Source organism: Cydia splendana, chromosome 9, assembly GCF_910591565.1.
Source record: "Cydia splendana chromosome 9, ilCydSple1.2, whole genome shotgun sequence".
NCBI classification, from domain to species: domain Eukaryota; kingdom Metazoa; phylum Arthropoda; class Insecta; order Lepidoptera; family Tortricidae; genus Cydia; species Cydia splendana.
This window is the reverse complement of record NC_085968.1, coordinates 9,770,910-9,794,045: the sequence shown is the minus strand read 5'-3', so window position 1 is coordinate 9,794,045 and position 23,136 is coordinate 9,770,910. Positions and strand designations below refer to the sequence as shown.

General features: G+C 40.0%; 2 protein-coding genes across 2 annotated transcripts in view; one reads left to right on the top strand and one right to left on the bottom strand.

Moving 5' to 3' along the window:
• Nucleotides 1–735: 735 nt before the first annotated feature.
• Nucleotides 736–17,112, bottom strand: LOC134793996 (all trans-polyprenyl-diphosphate synthase PDSS2). The gene is made up of 7 exons (XM_063765702.1): nucleotides 16,579–17,112; nucleotides 15,023–15,154; nucleotides 12,618–12,806; nucleotides 6,050–6,183; nucleotides 1,680–1,840; nucleotides 1,124–1,315; nucleotides 736–932 (listed from the first exon to the last, which is right to left on the bottom strand). Exons 1-7 carry the CDS (start codon nucleotides 16,890–16,892, stop codon nucleotides 771–773), a joined length of 1,284 nt encoding a protein of 427 aa, XP_063621772.1. The 5' UTR covers nucleotides 16,893–17,112; the 3' UTR covers nucleotides 736–770.
• A 3,294-nt stretch (nucleotides 17,113–20,406) lies between these two features.
• LOC134793560 (uncharacterized) overlaps nucleotides 20,407–23,136 on the top strand; it is a 96,293-nt gene continuing 93,563 nt past the window's right edge. Inside the window, exons 1-2 of the mRNA XM_063765170.1 lie at nucleotides 20,407–20,607; nucleotides 22,955–23,064. Of these exons, the coding sequence (XP_063621240.1) occupies nucleotides 22,957–23,064 (108 nt within the window). The 5' untranslated portion in view covers nucleotides 20,407–20,607; nucleotides 22,955–22,956. The remainder of the gene's footprint in view (nucleotides 20,608–22,954; nucleotides 23,065–23,136) is intronic.

Below are 23,136 nucleotides of genomic sequence, written 5' to 3'. Positions count from 1 at the left end.
TAAAGGGGCGGCAAAGCTAATTTTTTCAATTGTTTCTACTTTTTTCTGTGAAAATATATATACGTAAGAACGTTGCTTTTGTAAAATATTTCTATGATATTTATATTTCTTGCACCATTTTTGAGAAAAGCACTATATATGACTCGGCTGGAAGGCTACTTGCTGGGTTCGGATTCAATTAAACGGACTCCCAAGGTCGTCCGTTTAAAACGAATCCTCAGCCTGCAAGTAGCTACTTCCGAGCCTCGACAATAATGTACTATTAAAAGGCAGCCGTCAAAAGGGGATTTAAGAAACGAATGAAGATTTATGTATATCCAATTTACTGATTACCTATATGATTCTATCGTAGAAGTTAAAATCAGTATTTATTTACACATTATTAAAACCAGACGTAATTGCGTAAAAATATCTCCGACTTCGCACACGACGTTACATTTCTATTCCCAGGCACTGATTGTGGTGGTTTCTGCATACGCGATTTAGTCCCATTTCAGTTACGATCAATGCGACCAAATCCGTCTGCGGGAAAATCGCTTCACGAGCATATTTTTTTTTTCAACCGTAGGAATTAGAGCCCATCTGCGTTTGACTGCCGACTACCTTAAGCAATCGCTGCTTTGTTGATGAAGTTAACAATCGTGTATTAGTTTAAAAATCAATAAATGACTTTTTTTTTTAAAGTGCTCGTATATCTACGGAATTCGACGGATTTGGCCGCCTTAACCTTACCTAAATATTAATCATAAAAATACCATAGTTTCGTAAGCCTAGAGGTGGTCATGATGCATGGCGACAATTATGTTGGTGAGGGCGGTCCGCGCGTCGCAGTTGGGGAAACTGTCGAGCACCTCGCAGGCGGTGGCTATGTGCTCACGTTGGAGTTTCTTGGTCTGTTCGATGCCGTCACCCTCCAGCACCGCTTTGTATAGCTGTGGACGAAAGAAACTGTTAAGTATGTATCAGATGACCAGTGGCGGATTTGCCCTAGGCCCAGTAGGCCCGGGCCTAGAGCGGCAAGACATTCGGGGCGGCAGCACTGGCTATGGCGGCCAAGACTGCAAATCCGCCACCAGATGACTGCATGATTAGAGTAACAGTAGGTACTTAGATCTCAACTTACCGCATGGTAGTCGACATCGTGCACACTCTTCCGCCCGGCCTCGATGTACTCATACAGCTCAGGTCGTGCTTGAAGAGTGAACGCCAACGGGGCTCCGACTAAGGAGAAACGGGAGGGCTCGGGGCCGGAGAACGGTTCCAAGTCAAGGAAGGCTTGCCAGGCTAACGCTAGGTGGCAGCCGAAGAGGTAGCCCTGGAATTAAAAAAGGTTTAGTCAGACATTTCTCCCTGAAAAGCTTATCTAGAAATGCAAGGCATATTGAAAGACTTATACTACCTACATATACATAACACTTAGGACCTTGCAAGCATTACCACTTCGTAACTGCTTATTAAACGCCTTGTATCGTCTGACAAAACTTCCGTGAGACACAGACATATTAAATGTGAACTGGTGACTCACGTATAAACGCTCGACATGTTTCACTCCGTATCGAGGAGTGTCATCAGGACCAGGGGAGGATCAGAGGAGGAGGAGGGTGTGAGTGACCCGTTCTTAATATATTGAATATGCCTTGTATCGTCATAAAGAACCACACAAATCAACAGAGAGATACCTGCGTCTGCAGCTTGGGCTGGTGGCCGGCCAGCTTGAGCGCGGCGGAGCAGCTCTTGCCCAGCAAGGCGCCGGCTGCGAGCACGTGCCGCGCCGCCCACTCGCGCCGTGCGCGCCCTAATACGCCTGTTAGCGGGAGGGGGTCGATCACGCACTCCCATTCTGTGAATAGACAATAGGTATTTTAACCAAATTTTCTCAGATTCGAGCAAACGGCACGATATCTGTCTGAATAGTGGACTTACTCATTTCCTCTAAGTTCAGCCACTCTAAGAGCAACAAGAAGCTGTTTTCAGTAACAGAACAACACTTAGGTATTTATTTGTTGATCTTTTGGGTGGCTTGAAGAGCAGCAATTGTTATTTCAAAGAGCCACGGTACATGGGAAAGTTAAAATAACCTTCAGAATTGTCACTCCAAGCATAGAATAAATACTCTAAGCATAAAGGTAGTTGGTACCTAGCCTAAGAGTAAAAGCGTTAAGTTCAAGAGAAATTGAATACCAACAAGAGAAATCTAAAGTCTAAACACGATTAGCCTACATGACAATGTTCGCTATACACAGTGCCATGACTTGCGGTGCCTAACCGTTCTCGAATCGAGGTGTCCCGTCGTGAGAAACCTAGAAGGAAAAGATGAATTTTACTCAATAAATACAGACTTATAGTTTCCCCGAATGTGTCTTTATTTATTCGAATCAAAAGATGCGTATTTTTATTCCTATTAATTTAAGTATAATATTCTTAGAAATTTCATAAATCAAACCTCTTTTAAAATAGAACTAAACTTGTTCTTTTCTTTTGTATCTTTTTACTGAGGTGTGCCAATAAAGAGTATTATATATATATATCTATCTATCTTGTCTACTTAAGATTCCTTACTTTTTATATTACTTCAATAGAAAAATAAAAAGCTTCAGAGAGCTACAAAACCCGTATTCCCAATTTATCACTCCTAAAGCCACATTGATTTTAAAAAATAGCATATACTTGTAATATTATAAACGTCATATTTTCATAGAAATGTTGACATTAACACACTTTGCAGTGCCATGCAGTGTTAGCTTGGTCAAACTCTAACACTTGTACAACGAAATAGTCCTCTTGACAATGTAGACAGTGGTATACATACTACTAGCAAAATTGTGTTGTGACTATTGTAAATTAGCATCCTGCAACACAAAACTATGCATTGTATATAAGGTGTCCAACAACAAGTTGATACCGCCGTACCTACGCTATTTGTGGAGCAAATTCCACTTGGACGTACTTAGTATTCAACACACGACGATACTGGCATTCAGGCCGCATGCGAACCTTAAGGCCGCCCCCTGTGAATTTTAACACATCAAATAGGTACAAAGATGACCAGCTATGTATTTTATATTTTACTGATCATTGTAGGCAGGCACTGAGCACGGAAGAGGAAGGGACATACGAGGCTAACCTCTCATTTGGTTAAAAACCCACATATTATTAGAGTTGTCCTGTTCTCGACAATATTCTCCCTTTTATATGGGGAATGTTCTGGCCGCATGCTTGGTTGCCACCGTGGAGGTATAAAAAGTATTAAAAAGTATATAAGAGTATAAATTGCGGTAGTTTTTAGGGTTCCGTACCCAAAGGGTAAAACGGGACCCTATTATTACTAAGACTTCGCTGTCCGTCCGTCCGTCCGTCTGTCTGTCACCAGGCTGTATTTCACGAACCGTGATAGCTAGACAGTTGAAATTTTCACAGATGATGTATTTCTGTTGCCGCTAAAACAACAAATACTAAAAACAGAATAAAATAAAAATTTAAATAGGGCTCCCATACAACAAACGTGATTCTTGACCAAAGTTAAGCAACGTCGGGCGTGGTCAGTACTTGGATGGGTGACCGTTTTTTTTTTTGCTTTTTTTTCCGTTTTTTTTTTTTGCATTATGGTACGGAACCCTTCGTGCGCGAGTCCGATTCGCACTTGCCCGGTTTTTCTTTTCTTAATCGCATTTTTTACCCCCTTTTACCCCCTTAATGGGTAGGTGTAGGTACGATGATATTTATCTACGTTTTATTTGATTTCCTCGATCGTAACCAATGAGCAGATCACATGCGAAACGCAGCGCGAAAGGGGCTTTATAGTAGCGATGTGATATTTTGTCCGAGTATTTTGTCAAGAAAATTGTTTGATCAAACAGAAGTCCTACATGATTTGCGTTACGATGTAACTAGTGCGACAGTAGCGCTTGACGCGCGTGTCGAAAAACTAGTTACTAAATTAATTAAACCACTACTTATAAGTTAGGGTTTGGGTTTAGGCAATTTCAAAATTCAAAGTAGACTTTGAGTTGACCAAGCTGGTTTATTTTTAACAATACGCTGTCTTCATATTCTTTACCCATGGACGTTATTTGCATTTTAATTTAGCAACAAACTGACGAAGTGGCGGATGCGTTCAAGGCTAGCAACTTTGCCCTTTCAAAAATAATTCGTTGCACAGACAGTAGACACCGACTGAATTCCACATTCTACTGTGTTGTCCTGTGACAAGTCTTCCTCCTCGCGTTATCCCAGCATTTTGCCACGGCTCATGGGAGCCTGGAGTCCGCTTGACAACTAATCCCAAGAATTAACGTAGGCATTATATAGTTTTTACGAAAGCGACTGCGATCTGACCTTCCAACCCAGAGGGGAAACTATAGGCCTTATTGGGATTTAGTCCGGTTTCCTCTCGATGTTTACCTTCACCGAAAAGCAACTGGTAAATATCAAATCATATTTCGTACATAAGTTCCGAAAACTCATTGGTACGAGCCGGGGTTTGAACGCGACCTCCGGATTGAAAGTCGCACGCTCTTACGGCTAGGCCACCAGCGCTTTGTCACAGAATACAAGTGCAAGTGAAAATCAATGCCAATGTAATGGCCTCTACAAACGTCACCGATAATCGCATGCGATTTGCAATACGTTGTTCCTAGCCAACTCTGTAGAAGCCTTATTGGGGACTTTTTCGTGTTAGCTAAAACGCTTCACACACCTTCTTTCTCTGACAACTTTCCGAAACTAAGGGCCTACCGCGAGCCACGTTCGACGTGTTGCCTCTCTGTCGCACTTGTAAATTCGTACTTAAGTGTGACAGGGTGGCAACACGTCGAACGTGGTTCGAGGTAGGCCCTCTGACGACGAGGACGCGACGCAGCTTTAAGTTAGCCTAAGACACGGTAAATATAATTATCTGCATCTCACTTCCACGTATTGCTGCGTTCCTAGTAGTAGTACAAGTTGTAGTAGTAAGGTGTGTGAAGCGCTTAAGATATAGGTAGGATTATTTATACATAATTATAATGAAGTTAAAAAAAAATCTATTACCATGTCCATTGGAAAACCATATACTTGCGCATAAATGTTGTTTAACGTCGCGTTGTTGATGAAATAATTTTATTTAAATTACAAATTAATAACAAGAATTTACTCTCTATCAAGTAAGATAGAGTCTGTGCGGAAAGAGAAGAGTCATGGAATGTATGGGGACCAATACATTCCACGACTCTTCTCTTTCCGCACAGACTCTATCTATGATTTTTCCTTTCTCCTCTACCTAAATTCAAGTGTAGTAGGTACGACCATGGGTACATAATACATAATACTAACCCCCTTATTCATCAAACTTTACGAGCGTTTTTAGTTAAATTATGTTTTATCCCTTTCTTACAAATACATAAGTCAAAATGGCAGATAAAGACAAGCGATTGAGCTAATTGAGGTTTGTAACGCGTTTATGAATAAGGGGATATGTACATTAACACAAGCGGATGTATGAGTTTGCTCATTAGATCAAAGCAAATATTTAAAATTGAGAAACTTGAGGAATGTTAGTTACTCGTTAAACAGACCGAGTACCTCCTCGCACTCCCTCACACCTCACGTACTTAATTAAACGCTTATTCCCAACTTAGGTACTTACTGTAAAGGGATAGGTACGGCCTAGCAGGGAGGATGTGGAAGGCATTCAAATACGCATAGATAATTTACTGTATGTTCTTTTCATAAACTTCAGCTAAATTACATTAATTATATTCCGCTAGTTTGATGGCTGCCTCTTTAGGAATGTCCATGCGCACCCTGTTCCATCTGACAGCGAGATCAGGTTCTAAATTCAAATATTGACTAGCCAGTCACAGATAACATTAAAAAAGGCTGTAAAGGTTGCAAACCTTTACAGTACCTAATACATTAAACAATATTGGTGCTGCTAATTAGGCTGCCTTTCCAATAAGGCGGAGATGAGAGAACGTGAGGGAATCGACCAATAGCATTGGTTCTCTTCTCCGCTCCGCTCGTCTCCTCTTATCTCCGCTTAATCAAATGCTCAAATGTTATAAAAACTGACCTGTGTGTGGCTCTCCATCTCCAGCGACCGGCCGCGAAGGCAGCGGGTTGTTCTGCTCATCTCGTTCCCCCAGGAACTCGGCTTCGGCCAAGTCTCGGACCGCTGAGGACATCAGTTCGACGAGCTCTTGATTCCTGGATAAAAACAAAAGAGTGCTATATGTTGGGCCGTTTGTTTTAATTTTATTTTAAGTTCTAATACTTCTATTTGTTATTTAATTTGTGATTAATGACTTTAAGCCTGAATTACGCCAATAGTCTGAAAAAAAAAACTGTTAACACTTCGCAATTTTTGACAATCGACCCTGATCAAAACATGCTACGTGTACCTACTTAACGATAGATAGAGTCGGACCAAAAAAAGTCTGCAGCGGAATTGATAGCCCACGCAGTGCAAATGTTATTTATACGTCATAATTTCATAGAAGTTTGACGTTTAAAATATCTTGGTCTGACTTTACTCGTATATGTAGCACGACATTCATAAACTACCGCTAAGTTACGTTTTCATTAATTAGAGATGATTTTTTGTACAAACGAGTTTGTTGCGTAATGCTACGTCTACGAAGTAGCGTGAAAGCGTTTTTGACACGAATTCCACTCCAAATGACCCGGCTTGGTATCAATATGAATAGACATTATGATATGATGCAAGGTTAGTGGTTTTCGTTTTGCATTGCTGATTTGGACTGGTATATTGAACAGGTGCACAACATGGCATCGACATGGCATCATGGCATGTTACTTTACTTTTAAGTTTTAAGTGGTAAGTTAATGGAAGATTAGGTAGGAGCAGGTAAATGCGGTGAGTTGGATAGACGCATATAGGTAACCATCCATTCTGTGAGTGAGTACAAAAGAGCTGTTTAGATGGCTATAAGTACCTACAACATTCCATAGTAAAACTATACTACTAATATTGGTATATAGTTAAAGTAAGGTTCAACTTATTTTAACTTTATCGAACCCGTTTGTGCCTATGACTATGACACAGTTGTACACAGCAATTAGGTCCACGTTTCGACTCTCAAGTGCACAATTGGATATAGGTACCCCATGTTAAGGAATATAAAGCCCAATTTTGAGATAGGTAAGTAAAACTCCCTCATTAAGGGGTATTCCTTTTATCACGCAGGTTAAAGATGGCTCACGCTGGAACGGCTGGGGTCTGGGCGGAAGCAACCGACACTTCATTTTCTATGAATAGACATTATGATATGATGCAGTGATCACGTGATGCTTTATATAGGACACGAAGTTTCGGAAGCCTCGGCCCGGACCCGGGCCGTTCTAAAGTGAGTCATCCTTAATAGTAACCTGTGTGATAAAATCATTACTTATACATATGTACAAGCTGTTAAGTATTATCCACAGGACCACAGGAGCAACCAATTTTGTGCTAAAATCTGTTTATACCCCAACGTACAAATGGACTTAGGCCCACTTGCACCATTGCACTAACCCGGGGCTAACCGGTTAAACCTGGAGTTACCATGGTTACCAGTACAATTTGACACTACGTTAACGGTTTAACCGCTTAACCCTGGATTAATGGGATGGTGCAAGTGGGCCTTAATGGGTTAAGTTAAGAGAATCATAAATTTGCACATCATTTGTCACTAAACGGCACAAGGGATGCCCGCTTTCTATTTGGATGTTCCTTGAATTGAATGCTCAATTCGCACAATGTGCACACTTTCGCTGCTTTCTAGCAGGAAGCAAGATTGTACGGTGCGCTCAAGTGATTATATTCTCTTCGGGTGCGCTAGTAAGAATTAACACGGAAACATACATGTAGTTGGTTATAAGGACTAATATGATCCTTACAGCTTACCTAATATATATAATAATTAATTTATATAGCCAGGCAAACCAATTTATCCTTAGTTAAAGGCGGGAATTTCAAATTTAGTGTGAGTGGGGCCTCCATTCATCAAATTTGCCGCCAAATCCGTGTGACAAAATTGGTTTAGCAGACTTATAATAGGCACTTAGTTTACCTATACTTATCGCTGACCGTTGAAACAGATACCTTAGTGTATGTAGTAATGGGCTGGCTAAGATCCAAAATTATAATTTCGATAATCCGAGCCACCAGCATGTGTATCCGTGCTGGGACACGGCACAAATTCAAACCCATCCAACATTTCTTTGGTCTCAATGACGGTGCAGCCCTACCTAACTCGTCTACCTCCACTCTGCACTATTAGCGCCATCTTTTTGTTGTTGCTCATTCTGTTTTTTTATAATTTTACATTTTTGATGAATATATGGGCTGGGGCTGCAACACAGTGTAAACTAACGCAGTCTCCAGGGCTCCAACTTCATATATAGCATGTATGTGTTTTTTGAACAATAAAGATTTATTTATTTATTTATTTATTATTTATATAAATTGCCTATTACCTATACTTATGCAAGTCCTGCAGGTTTTTATAATTTTTATTTATTAATTTGGAATTTGCGTGCCGTGCCTAATTCATGCGTTCTTATGCTGCGTTGCTCTTTGTTTTCAGTTGAACTCGGATCTTAACACAGGCTACTCTTTACTTTTATCTACAGTAGTTATGAACGATATTTTTATATGCACGAATTTTAACAATCATTATTATTTACAATACTGACTAAATTAAGCCACGTTTGTATAGCTGAGTTGGGTCAAAACTAATACTTAATCAAAAGTATAAAGCCGATTACCCCGTAGTGGTTTCACTTTTATTCTCGACTTGTTCATGAATGGGTTTGGCCCACATGCCCTTCAGTGAATAGTAAGAAGCATCTCTATAAAACAACCAATAAGTGGGTCACGTTTGCGTACATTGCCAGATGTAATGTTGTGACCCTTTCTAAAATATTCCTACAGCACATCTTAAAAATCTAGCGGAGTGACTTGATGACTTGCACTTTCTTTAAAAATAGCTACTGCTTTAGTTCAGTGGATTTTTAGCGGTGTCCGCGGGCTACACATAAAAGACCTCGTTTTAAATTTATACTTAGTAGTGATAAGATATATTTGACCCTAGTTTTTAATGTATGTAAGTACTAATTATATGCATGACGCATGTATTACTATTCGACACAATGCATATATTATGTATTGTTTAGAATAAAATAAAATAAAAATGACACTGGTTGTGCCAGCCTAGCCGAGATAACAATCGTTCATCGACGAACACCAAACGAAAAGAAAAAATGTATCGAGATGACAAATGCTACGAAAACTCACGTGACTATTTCCATACATTATTTAAGTTTCGATTGGCTTTTTCTAAATATCCGTTATTTAAATAAATACAGTTAGTTGTAGGCACATACATATATTATTATGTTGACTTACTATTTATTTATAGTCTCATACTTACGTTACTTTCGATGCCAACACATGTAGGTACTGTACCTGTGTGCCAGATAGAGCGTAGTTTATTCAATACGTCCGACAAAAGATAATTGGCAAAAACCGGTTATTGAAAGTTTATTGTAAAAAAATATTTCTTAAAAATTGAAACTCGTTCTCCCTTAATATCTTTAGCACATTTTGGTCTGAGTAGTTCTATCTTGATCGGCTTATTATATGAAAGCAATCACTGAAATTTTATTAAACAACTGTGCAAGTCACGTCTAACCCAGCGGTCGGCAACCTTTTAGCAGCCAAGGGCCACATAGTAGTTAACGCAATTAACGCGGGCCGCACTTTGTTAATATTTATGACTTTATCCAGACATTATCATTTGTCAATATTACATACAAAACAGCCAGGGGAGCTCGCGGGCCGCAAGTGAGAGGCCGCTTGTTGCCGACCGCTGGTCTAACCAATCAACAAGTTAATTATAAAAGTACGATGTCTATATGCAATTATGTCGTTAAGCAGCGCTAGTCATGTGCCATTATAAATTAAAGCCTGACCAGGAATAAAAGCCTGATCATTGTTTCAATGTCCAGAGGGCGCTGTTATTCTCATGTATAGGCTGACAGTTCAGTTTAGTATGAAAAAATAGTTCAAGTAGGCCCCGTGCATGAACTATAGGGGCCAGCATAGGAGCCGTCAGATTTTTGGCGTGAGGCAGATGTTATTATACCTACACACATACTGGCAGTAAGACAGTTATAAAACGAACAACGAGGCCTATAGGTAAGATATATAGATAAGATAATCGTTATGTACCTAAATACATTTAATTGTAGGTACATATAATATGTTGTGTTACTTTCAAAAACGCAATGAATGAATTTACATGCCTAGTAGGTATTATTACAGTAATTAAGTTGTGAGAATGTGAAGTACTTGAATAGGAAAACGGTTGGTTTAAGATTCCGTCAGACAGGCGCGTATTCCGGGCGGGCGTGAGCGTTTTATATGTAAAAGCGGCGCGCCCAGCTCACGCGCCGCCCGCAAACGCGCCTGTGTGACGGAGCCTTTAACATACTTTTTATTTCTTAAGTATACATGGTTTATACATCCGAAACCGAACGAAAGCGGTCATTTGTGCTTCTGCTTTGAGACCGGACCGAAGCCTCCGGCGCTTCGTTTTCCATCAAAGATCTGATCAGCCGTCATAGAAAATGACATATCGGACGCCTTGGCCCGGGCTCGGCTCGGTCTAGCGTGAGTCATCCTTTATGCTTGACTATAAGCTTGTTCCTAGTCTAATTTGAGCCATGGATTATCACCAGCTACCATTTAACTGCAGACAAACTTAGACTGGACGCCTGTGGCAAAGTGGTACAGTGGTAGCATTGTAAATAGGGTCAGGGGGCCAATTTGACTCTGCCAATGGGCAGACCGGCAGAGGCAATATGTTACGGTGGAGCTACCAAATTGTGCAGTTTGAGAGTTGTACAGTCACCAGCAGAAGTTGCTAAGCGGGCCAGGTGTTCAAAATGATCTTGACACGACTTTATTGTTAAGAGAATAAGAGAGTGTCAAGTTAATTTTGTACACCTCTCCCGCTTAGCAACTTCTGCTGCTGACTGTACTGTACATACTCTAGGTATGGTTAAGCACCGTTACTGATCTACTTATTCTAAAACTAAAGATTCTACCGACAATGATTAATTCATCTCAATCTTAATTTATCTAATTTAATTTCTATTTTGACGTGTAATATGTAATTATATTATAAATAAATGAGTATGAGTATGAGTAAGATAAAGTACCTAATTATATATATAATGAATACATAGATATAATTTTTACAAGCAGAAAGGTCTGCGAACGATGCTTTGCTTTGATGAATTTAAAAGTTAGTATAATTACTATCTTGGGTGAGACATTAACTCACGGCCTCTGGACACCCAAGACAGTAATCTTTCCACTTTTAAATTTACATTCATAAATTTAATTTGTTATCCTACTATCAGAGGTTATTAGTAATAACAGATCTCTAATGACGTACACATTATGAATAACATTCACATGCACGCAATTTGTGTTCACGTAGTTTGTCCTTAAACGATTCGCTGATCGAAAGTGAATGCCTTGAGCTGCGTTTATTTGTAAGGGACACAGTTACATGTTGAAGGGAGAAGAAGATACAAGACTGTACTCTGTACCTTTATGGAATGGTTAAACCGTGAACTAAATCTAGGTAAAGGGTACTTTCTAGTACCAAAGACCTGATTTTCACTGCCTAGACTAGAGCAATCGTTACAATAAGTAGCGATAATAATACTAGTATTAATATCTACATCATCATCATACTCGTACAGTCGACGTCAAAAATATGTTTACACTTTTGCACCATACTCCTTTGTAATAAGGGGAAAAATGTAAATACCTATATCTTTGACATCGACTGTACATAAAGAAGTTCATTGGCCCCATTACATAGTGTGTAGTGTCCTAAAAAGTACTACATGTTGACCGCCTTTAATTCGCCATGAGGCCATTATACTTCTATTTCTAACGGTATAAAACTGCATGGTCCCACAATATTTGGAGAGGTTCGAAGGAGCCGTTATAAAATGGCCTATGAATGGCATTAACATTTTTCGATTTAAGTAAAAACACAAAAACTAACACAAGGATATACACGTGGCAAGACAAAATATTGGCTTTTACAGTTCCCAATTCCGAAACTATAAAGTACTCGTAAGTATACAGGATGGATTTTTTAAATGATCATTTAAAATCGTTTAAAAAGCCTCGAGGCACTGATGAGGGCAGCAACCAGATCCCGTGCTGCTACATAACTTTAAAAAAATTTAATTAACGATTATTAAGTAACATTTAGGTACAGATTTTATCTAAATGATTTTATCTAAATCTGGATTCTTTTATGCCTTTCGATTTTCGATCCCATTTCTATCCATGACCAAAACCTTTTTCAAGTTTCAAGACTAACCTAGGTTAGGGCAGAAGAAAAGCCACAAATATTATTAAAATGTTTTGCATACAAGTACGTACAAGGCACAGTGCCTTGAACTGAGGAAGCGTGCGTTTAGTTTTTGGTAAATAAGTATACAAAGTAGTGTAAATTTCAAGTTGAAGTTTCCGATTTAGGCCACAAGACGGCAAAGCTGCCTACGGTGACACGGTCCGTATACGTCCGACGTTAAAAATCGAAACTTACCTCAAGTTAGCAAGCTCCGAGCACGAATTAGCGAGCAGGTAGTCTCCGCTGAGCAGCGCTATTTTGTTGCCAAAGGTCATGTCGTCGGGCTCAGCTACGGTGAGCTGCCGAGTGTTCATGTTCACCAGTGCCTTGTGGACCAGGTGGGACGTCCGGATCATCTCCGTCACCTCGGCTAACGCGCGTTGGCTGTGGAAGAAAGAAGAGTCAGTAGGAAGTCACGAAGTTAGCGAGTAAGCTCGGTTATACACTAAGTTTACAGTTCACATTAACATTATTTTTATTGTACCTGTCCAAAAAAATACAGTAAAGGTGATACTATCCTATTTTTATACTGCCGAAAACTAAATCGCGCGTCGGGTCGGGCCCAGAGGGCCTACGGTCTACAGTGAAAAAAAAAACGAAATTCCGTTTTGCATTATTTATCAAATGTTTATGTTAACCTATAGATATGTGGATTAATTGTACCTGCTTCAGTAAGCCTGCTGAGATGATAGTGACACTGACGCGCAATCGTGCCGTTATTATGTCTAGCAAATGTTATCTTACATTCGCTTTCGCTAATAAACTTAACAAACTTGGGAAGGCACACTTCTCGTATTGGATAAATTGGTCACGTCGCCGCTTTAGAGAAATAGAAAAGTATTACAATTTTATTAACTATTCTTACACTAGTATAAAGTATTTTTATTTTTTACTTTAATCACGAGGCTGTGGCCCCCCGTCAATTTGCAGATGACGATCATTGTGTGGGTTAAGTAGACCGGTATTCTTCTCTAAATTGCTTAGACAGGCGTATTTTAGAACGGTAAACCCGTTCAAATAAAAAACGGAAAACCATCATGATATTGCCGCCGTAGATTGACGTGTGGGGATAAAATATGTTGTGAGTTAAAATCAGCAGACTCCGCCTGGATGGTTAGCTTTTTAGGAACATATTTTGCTTAGAGTATGATGGAGATATTTCAGAGCAAATTAAACCGTCTTTTGTCTTTATTTCTAGTTGAGAGGTGCAAATACAATCAGCACACTAACAGCAGAAGAAATAATTATCTAACCTTCTGTTTTGTCAACTTTACTAATCATACTCTAATACATATTTACGGTTTATAGCGTCATAACTCATAAAAAACTTAACAATAGCGTCGCGTGACCATCACGTGACGTACCACGAAAGAACACGAAACGTTGCGCACGAGTTGCCTTCGAGTTTCACTGTTTTGTTTGTATACATTGTTTACTGCGGAAACATTTGGGTCATTGCATTAATGTCATTTGGATAAAGTTGTCAAAACATTTATTTACATACAATATATATACAGTGGTACTACTAAACGAAATTAATAACTAGCTTAAATCTAAAATAGGCCCTTGAGGCATTGTACCAAGGATGCTGGCGGCATTTCCTCGCTGTATCGCAATGCTGATACGTTGTGCGAGGTAGCCGCCAGCTCTTCGGTCACCAGTTACGTCAACCAGACGCTTCGCGATTTCTGCGAACAACTTATGCGCGCTGGGACCCCATGGACCTAGAGTTTCAACACCAAATGGTACAAAATGGTACTCTCTACCGAGGCTCTTATATTTGTTACGTTTTAGAATTTCGGCGCTTTCCGCCGCTCCGCCCGCTTTTACAGTAGTCCGTTGGAGGTGGGACGGTGCAAGAGTGTCTACGCAGGTAGCATCCCACACCAACATCCGTCCCAAGCTCCAAGGAACTAAGGACACTCCATCGGGCCTCTTGCCATCATCTCTGATAATGCCAGTCGGCTCAAGAAGAGCAGGCACATTGATGGTGGCAAGGATGGATAAATAAAAACGGTGTTATGAAACCTGCACAAAATGAGTTTTCAAGTGCTTGTACGAGGAATTGTCACGAAAATGTTTAAACGCGAATTTTTGTCACGAAATTATTTCACGAAAAGTAATGTTTGCTATTCTAGCTAAGCAATTTAAGTTACCGATAAATCTTATCAATCAAGCAGATTTGAATCCGATAATGGAAATGAAAGCACCTGCCTAGCGGCCTTGCGCTGCCTATGTGGGCCCCGTGGCCTACTGACCTTCCACAATGGGCCTATCCCAATATTTAATTTGATTAGACTCTCTCTGACTGACCCAAAGCGGTCCTTTGTTCCTTTGTTCTTTACGAACTCGGTTTTAGGTGGTAAATTTACCCCACAAATCTTCCTCATATATTTTAGTAACTTTTCGCCTCCCGTCAAGCAACTTTTCAATCATAATTTGGCGACAAATTCAGGGGGCCTACCGTGAAAACCGGAATTCGTAAATTGCGGGGATCTTTTTCTTTTACTCTCATTAAGACTTAATTAGAGTGACAGAGAAAAATGCCCGCTATTGACGAATTTCGATTTTCGCGGTTATGTTATAGCCCAGGACTATACCTGTGTAACACCCCCGCAGCTTTGTCTTGCTCCATGTCTGGTATCTCCGGGCTGTGGCCGGCCGCCTTCGACACCAGCAGCACGATGAGCCCCCACGCCTGCATGTTGTTCTTGCCATTGTAAATCAGGTTTCTGTGGGCGATTTTATACTTAGGGCCCATTTAGACGATGCAAGAACTCGCATGCGAGTTCCATTACATTGCGGTTTTTGATCGGCCGGTTGAATTGACGTAACTAATAGTCCGCAATGTAAATAAAATCGCATGTGAGTTCGCGCGCCGTCTAAATCAGCCCTTAAAGTAAGAGAAACAGAGATTGGATTGCTTAAATTCCGATAGCGATTGATTAAATCCCTTCCGCGATTAAGATATAGGTGAATCAAACACATTTTAGAAAAAGGTCGCTTCTGTGGACATAAATAAAATTCAGCGACTCTGATACCTATACCCCGTTTTTATTTGAGTCTCAAGTAGGTACCTAGGTACTGAAAAATGGATCCTGCCTTTAAGTAAGGGCACAGATTATATAATAGTTCTTACGAGTAAGGGTGCAGCGTAAAAATTAGCTTTATATTCTCTTAACTTTGCGATGTCTTCTGCAGGAAAGACGCCAAAGAGTTATGCGTGAGTTATGCATACCATAAAATGTGAAACAGGTAGGCCCGTGAAATAGGCGATATTATTGGGCAAAAGTTTGTAAAATGTACAATACCCCTAACATATAAAGTATTGAACTAAGTGTGCCCTAAAACAGTAGTAAAAATTTAAACATGTTATTTTTTTTTGTCAATAGTATAATTGACTGAAAATTTACTATTTACGAGAAAGGATATCGATATTACAATAACGTAACTCGTTAACCATTAACTTAGTTTTTCATCAAAGCTTCTAGATTGAGTAGGTACCTACCTATCATACCTATGACTACAAATGTAATATACCTCCACGCGTTCCTGAGATAAAGGGTTTTGACAGACAAACAAACGGACGGACGGACAACAAAGTGATCCTATATTAAGGGTTCCATTTTTTTCCTTTTGAGTTACGGAACCCTAAAAATGGCCCAAGTAGGTAAATAATACCTATTAGGCTATTAGATTAGAGATTGACAGAAACCCAAACCTTGAACAGACCTAACCAGCTAATAATGAGATAAGTATCATAAGTACCTAATAACTGCGTGTTGCAAATCGCACATTGAAATTGCGAAACTTGCACGAACGCGCGCTCGTGCGGCTATCGAATACCTAATTAATTTGGGATAGGTATTAGTAATGTGCGTAGTATAATTTACCAGCGAATTATGGAAAACACAGACAAAACATTACTAAATGTGTTCGATCTATGTAGTATGATTAGGTACTTTATTTATGTTCAAAGTTTTACAAAAACTGTTGCGCGTCTTGCGCGTGTTCTTTAGGTAGTTTACGGTAAAATACGGTAAATACCTACGTACATGTTTATGTACATAAATTGCATCAATACAATTGAATGAACGAATTAATTTAGAGAATATACTACACAACACAGTAGGTTGGCGTGTGATTATATACTCACTTGGCAGTTTTCAATAAAGGATGATTGCTTCCGACTAATTTTCGTAAGTGCAAAGCGACATTCGCAATTTCATCACTCATAACCCATCGCAGACTAAGAAACGAAGTTGGGTATCCCACGATTTTCTCTGCTTCGCTTACTGCGCGGTTCCAATCTGGCTTTGGCGTGTGTTGAGCAATCGTGACGCGGTGGGCCTCGGATGTGCTCAAGTCCCTTCCCGAACAAGGTCCCCGTAATTTCGACACCAACGCGCTTGTAGAAGAAACTTTCACCAAGTCGGCCCTAACGACACTACGTAAACGACTCAAACTCATTCTGGTGATTTGTAAACACTCCTTTGAAAACAAAGAAAAACAGTTTAGAACTTTAAATAAAATAGCACTAAACACTGTAAAACCACTTCGAGAGATTTAACACGGTACACAATTTATTACACTGAAGTATTCTAGGGTTTATGCAAGCATTGCATAAACGAGAATGTCTTTCGTAAATAAACTAACGAGCGAAGTAGCTGCGCGAGAGTCGCCTTCCACTTTCGCGCGAAAATAAGTAAGTAACTGACAGTTTGGCTGACGGCTGACCGGAACTCGAAGTTGGATTGAGTGAATGAACGAATCGCTACCAAAGTGAATGTGATGATGTAAATATACAACTCGCTTGAATTTAATAGACAGCGGATATTAAAGGAAATAGTAGTTTATTAGTACAAAATTAACATTTTACGTAGACAGTGGCGCCAGCAATATTATGATATTAAATTTGATTGTGAATCATGATCATGAAGGACCTAATTGTTAAGAAGGTTGCACATAGACCAGATTTTTTTTATCTTGTGTCGTATATGCCTAGTGGCCCAAAAACGTTGCGTTTCTGTTTTGAAAAACGTTTTAAATACAATTTCATTTGGAAAACTAGTTGAATACTAATAAATAAAGACATTCATGCAGGACAGTGGTCATGACCCTCGCTCCGGGTCGTTGTCCATCGCCGTTCAACATGGCAACACGGCGAGCGTGATGGGCTACGGATGGGTGATGGGATCCTAGTAGACTTACTAAAAATGTAGGCGCGAAGAGTTGAATTAAAGTTTATTACATAAAATATACTATACTCATACACACCCTTGTCAGTAGAAAAAGGCGCGAATTTCAAATTTTCTATGGGATGTCAACCCTTCGCGCCTACAATTTTTAAATTTGCCGCCTTATTCCACTACCAAGTGGGTGTGCCAGAGTATATAATCACTATTTTTTTAAGAAAGGACAATAGTTTTCAGGTGAATTATTAAAAAAATGCATCTGTGATAGAGTTAAACCAAGAAAATTCTGCAGCGCTTTTGATAGCCCACGCAGTGCAGTTTCACGTTTAAAATAACGCTTGCACTGCGTGGGCTATCAAAATCGCTGCAGACTTTTCTTAGTCTAACTCTACATATTGTTCAGGGGATCAGCGGGTAGTGTAAACACACTCTTACTTGAAGCGGAAATTACGCAAACGACCGAATGAGAATGGATAGAATGACGTTCAAAGTTTCAAACCAATGTTGCCATGTATATCGTTTCACATACATATGGGAGTTTTCGATGTATAGACGCGAAGGGTTATCGTCCCATAGCAAATTTGAATTTCACGCCTTCACCTACTTACAAACTTGTTTGACGGACTATAAATAAGACTTTTTAATTTAAGTTTCACGTTTTTATTTTTATTAGGTAGACATTGCACCAAAAATTTTCTAAGTATTACTCTAAAAAACAAAATTTGCTAAGTATAGTAAAAACCGGCCAAGTGCGAGACGGACTCGCAAACGAAGGGTTCCGTACCATTATCTATAAAAACGGTCACCCATCCAAGTACTGACCCCGCCCGACGTTGCTTAACTTCGGTCAAAAATCACGTTTGTTGTATGGGAGCCCCACTTAAATCTTTATTTTATTCTTTTTTTAGTATTTGTTGTTATAGCGGCAACAGAAATACATCATCTGTGAAAATTTCAACTGTCTAGCTATCACGGTTCGTGAGATACAGCCTGGTGACAGACAGACGGACGGACGGACGGACAGCGGAGTCTTAGTAATAGGGTCCCGTTTTACCCTTTGGGTACGGAACCCTAAAAACAGAAAAAGGCGGCAAATTTGAAAAATGTAGGTGCAAAGGGATATCGTCCTATAGAAAATTCGAATTTCGCGCCTATATGTAAATTGCTATGTCCTAATCAGGGTCCATGTGAGATACTGTAACTTTATTTATAACAATTTGTGATATGAATACCATGGTTGCAATAAAGAATTATTTGTATGTCTTTCCCATCACGGAACAATGGTGTTCCGGACCTTTGGGAGGCGTGCGCGGAGCCGAAGCCAACACGTAGAGGCCCTTTTGACACTTTAATGAAATGTAAGGGGTACACCGAGCGGATGCTGCCCTTACCCGTGTCATGGGACGCACGCAGAGGCAGCACCCGCCAGGGTGTAAGGGCTATTGAGAGTTGATGGAATCTAAAATGAACTAGGTTATTGGGTGAAAGCGATGGACTAAGTACTGAGCTATGGGGTAAAAAACCGGACGCCTGCCTAATAAAACGGTATGCAATTTTATTTCCGGCAGACGGTGACTCGCCCCCTTGTGGGCCCCCACAAAAAGCGACATCTAGGATGGCTCAAGGGCAACAACGGTGTGAGCGGCTCAGGGGTGTCGAGAGGTGTGCGCCGCTTTCTACCCAGTTGCTGTTAACAGCCACTGGAGCTTATAGCTCTAACGACTCCACTCTGGCCGGCCGGCTAAGGCAAGCCAGAGGCAGAATAAAGAATTATTATTATTATTATATTATTAACCAAAGTGCCACTTATGCTCCTGGTTTCCTAGGATAGCGGTGCCGTCATATAGCGGCCGTCTCCATACAAATACTACGACATCCATATTTAGCCGTATTATTTAGTATGGAGACGGCCGCTATATGACGGCACCGCTATCATAGGAAACCGATCTTTACTACCTGCGTACCAACATATAGCTAATCATTATCAGATTAAATAAAAATTACAAAACTGTCCTTAACCATAACCATATAGGTACCCTACCTACAGTCAGACAGCTTTTCTTATGGCCGGTTTAGATTCGCGGCTCCTGGCTCGACTCGCGGCGCGTCTCGTGGCTCGCCTCGAGCGCGTAAGCCCGTCGAGCTAATGATTACACTCTCGCCTCGTGGCTCGTAAGCTCGTTGAGCTAATATATTTTAAACACTAACGGCAAGGCATAAGGTTTATAACCGAATGACAAGCCGAACGCGAGTGTAAACGCAAGCGCGCGTCCCGCGCGAGCCCCTTTGGCTCGTGCCCAAAAACCCGCTCCAATTTGACAATAAATAAGAACAAAAAACCTATACTCAACCTTTTCTTTTGGATTCTAGTAAAGTTAGACCAAGAAAAGTCTGCAGCGATTTTGATAGCCCGCGCAGTGCAAGTGTTATTTTAAACGTCAAACGTCTGTGAAATTATGACGTATAATTAACACTTGCACTGCGTGGGCTATCAAAACCGCTGCAGACTTGTCTTGGTCTAACTCTACTAGCGTAATAGCCGTAACACACTACCGCACCGCACCGAGGTCATTGTGGGACGCACCCATAAGTAAGAGGGAGAAAGCGATATCTTTTTCTTGACCTTGGTGCGGTGCGATAGTGTGTTACGGCCTTAAGACAAAGGCAAGCTATAAAAGCACAATTTTACTTTCTACTTAATAGTAGTTTTTACACTTATGGGCTGGTAACACTTACCAATCCTTTTCATCCAATGGGAAGCGTTGCTAATTCTGACATTTCATCTTTTTTTTCAGTCAATCGCGCTCCACCGGCCGCCGTAGTCGACAGTAGAAAGGTCACTACGCATCGCCGGCATTCAGTGTCTCAATTGAAAATATAAATTATATATTATTTCTTTCGTGATTTGATTATACTTGCAGTGAAATAGTGATCGTTGGGAAGTGGTTTCATCAAACAAAGTCTTTCAACTTTTTTGCGTTTACTCTAAGGTGAGATTTCGGCTTTTTGTGTGGGTAATAAATATAGTCTGAATTCTGGGCTGTCTGGTAGCCACGTGTAGAGTGCATACGTGTTACAGGGGTGTAGTGCACCTAGCTGCTATTATATAGTTTACTTTCTATTTCATCAACTGACCAATTCTGCTTATGACGCAGTCCGATGGTCACTTATGGACCCCAAAAAATATTCTATCCCTGATGTTCTTGCTTTACCGATTATTATTTATTTTGTATTTCTTTAGTACGAGATATTCAACGCATGAATTGTAAACATTCTAAATCTATCTTTTCGTGACTGCAATACGGCCACTTGGACACCAACATTTTAAAAGGAAACTTAACTTTATTATTTTCAATTAAGGTTCAATCTCCAATAATCATCAATTTCGAGATGTGACCGTATCGCTGGCAGGCGGCGCTAGTTTGAATTCTTGCGGACCAGATTGTCTGGAATTTGGGTCTTTTTGTAGGCTATATATTGGCAGGCTCACTGCTCATAGTTTAGACCCCTGTTTTAAAAGATCCAAGTATTATTCAAAACTTTAAGAACCATGCGACAGAACTCATGTGAGAGTTTTGTTTCATTAAAAACTACTGAGGTACAGTCACCATATAGATATATCAGAGCGGCCAAAATGCTTACTAATATCTGAACACACTTCTGTTGTCAAGACATGTCAACACAGACATTTTTCAGCACCTTGGCAGCTCCAATGTATCTGATAGAGACTGTACAAACAATTGAATAAATTTACCATATACTCCAAGTAACTCAACTCAGTATACATAAATGAGCTATAAAAACATAAGTAGCACATACTACAAGCCTAGATCATTGCACTCAGTACAAATAGAATCCTTTGTATGTTTGTATGACAAACACCCACAGTGGCAATTCATTTTATATATATATTTTTTTATCATTGGTATCAGAGTCTGCCCTATTTCTCTTTACCCTAAAAGTATACAAATTTATTGCCAGCATACCTAAAGCTAAGCAAGCTATATTTAGAGTAATTCCTACCAAATTAAGCAAAAATTCAAATTGAAATTTATTATTTAACAGAAAGGTATTATTCCAACAACTCAAACTGATGTGTGCCAGCTGAAGGGTTATTAATCTTAGTTTATGAATGTATATGTATACATGGAAACAACTAGCTATGGAAAATTTGGCTTCATGCAGCGCCTGCATCTGTCAACATCATTTGTCACCCTTGATAAGTCAGGGCTTTGCTGATAAGACTGAATTTAACTATATTGTGCGAGTGACATTATGGCACTTTCTTTACTGAAGAAATGTTTCGAACATCATTGCAGACTTTTCTTGGTCTAACTCTATATTATTACTTATTTTAATATGTATTGTTTCAGATATCTCAACTACTTGTAAACTTTTTTTCATAAGCTGTTAGTGTAATAGGTAACATAATATTAGTCTGTTTCTTTGAATAGTAAAGTACTGTTTGACATATATTAATGTACGTAGGTATATTTTATAATTATTATAATGGCTGAGTTACTCAACTCATACACTACATACTATTTTACTTTCATCTCAAGTCATTTATTTTTATCAGAGTGGAAGCTAATTATGTATCATGTTGTGCAATGTTTATCTTTAGTTGCCATTGAACTTCTGATAAGTATTTGTAGGTCAATGGTCAGAGCAAGGAAGAAAACAAATAAATTGTGTAACCATCTGCAAACAAAGTTAATGCTTTAACTCTACATAGTAATGAATTATGTTTAAATATTACGGGACATATGCGAACACGATGTATTCCCATTTGTCCCGGCCCCACGTGGCCGCCGCCATACATGAAACAGATGGGAATGATTCACATGAATGTATCTATTGCCATTTTCCGATCTGGCCCGGCCCCCGCCATGGCAATACAATACACTGCAAACATGATGTTAACCAGCCATAGTCTACATCTCCAAGGTGCTCAGTAGCTTCCATTACAAGCTCTTGAGTAGTTGACGGATCTTTTCTAGGGGGTAACTGCACAAAAGATCCCTATGGGTCGAAGTGTATCTGCAAGGGCCTCCGAAAACAATAAGATAAGAAGCTTCCGTTACATACATATGTATGGTTCACGACTAGTTGACGGAGAGCGAATGGGAGACCCCCCTCATTAGCGTCTTCTAAGCGTCAGCGTCTAGTCAGCGCTATGACAAATGGTGTCGCTGCGCAGTTGCGCCAACGTTGCGTCGAGCAGCAGCCATTGAATAGATTTGACGACGACGCTCGAGAGAGTGTAGCGGAACCCTTAATGTGGTACAACCTTATATCGACCCGGCCAGAGCCACTGAAACTGATGTTATATTCCAGGTATGGAGTGGGAAGGACCACCCAAGCAAGGCTTGTACGACCCCCAGAACGAGCACGAGGCCTGTGGCGTCGGATTTGTGGTTGCTATCGACGGGAAACGGACCCATAAAGTGAGTTGCCATAAAATGAAAAATGTTGCTCCAAAGTAATACTAATAGAAACACTTCAGTTATAATGGGTCT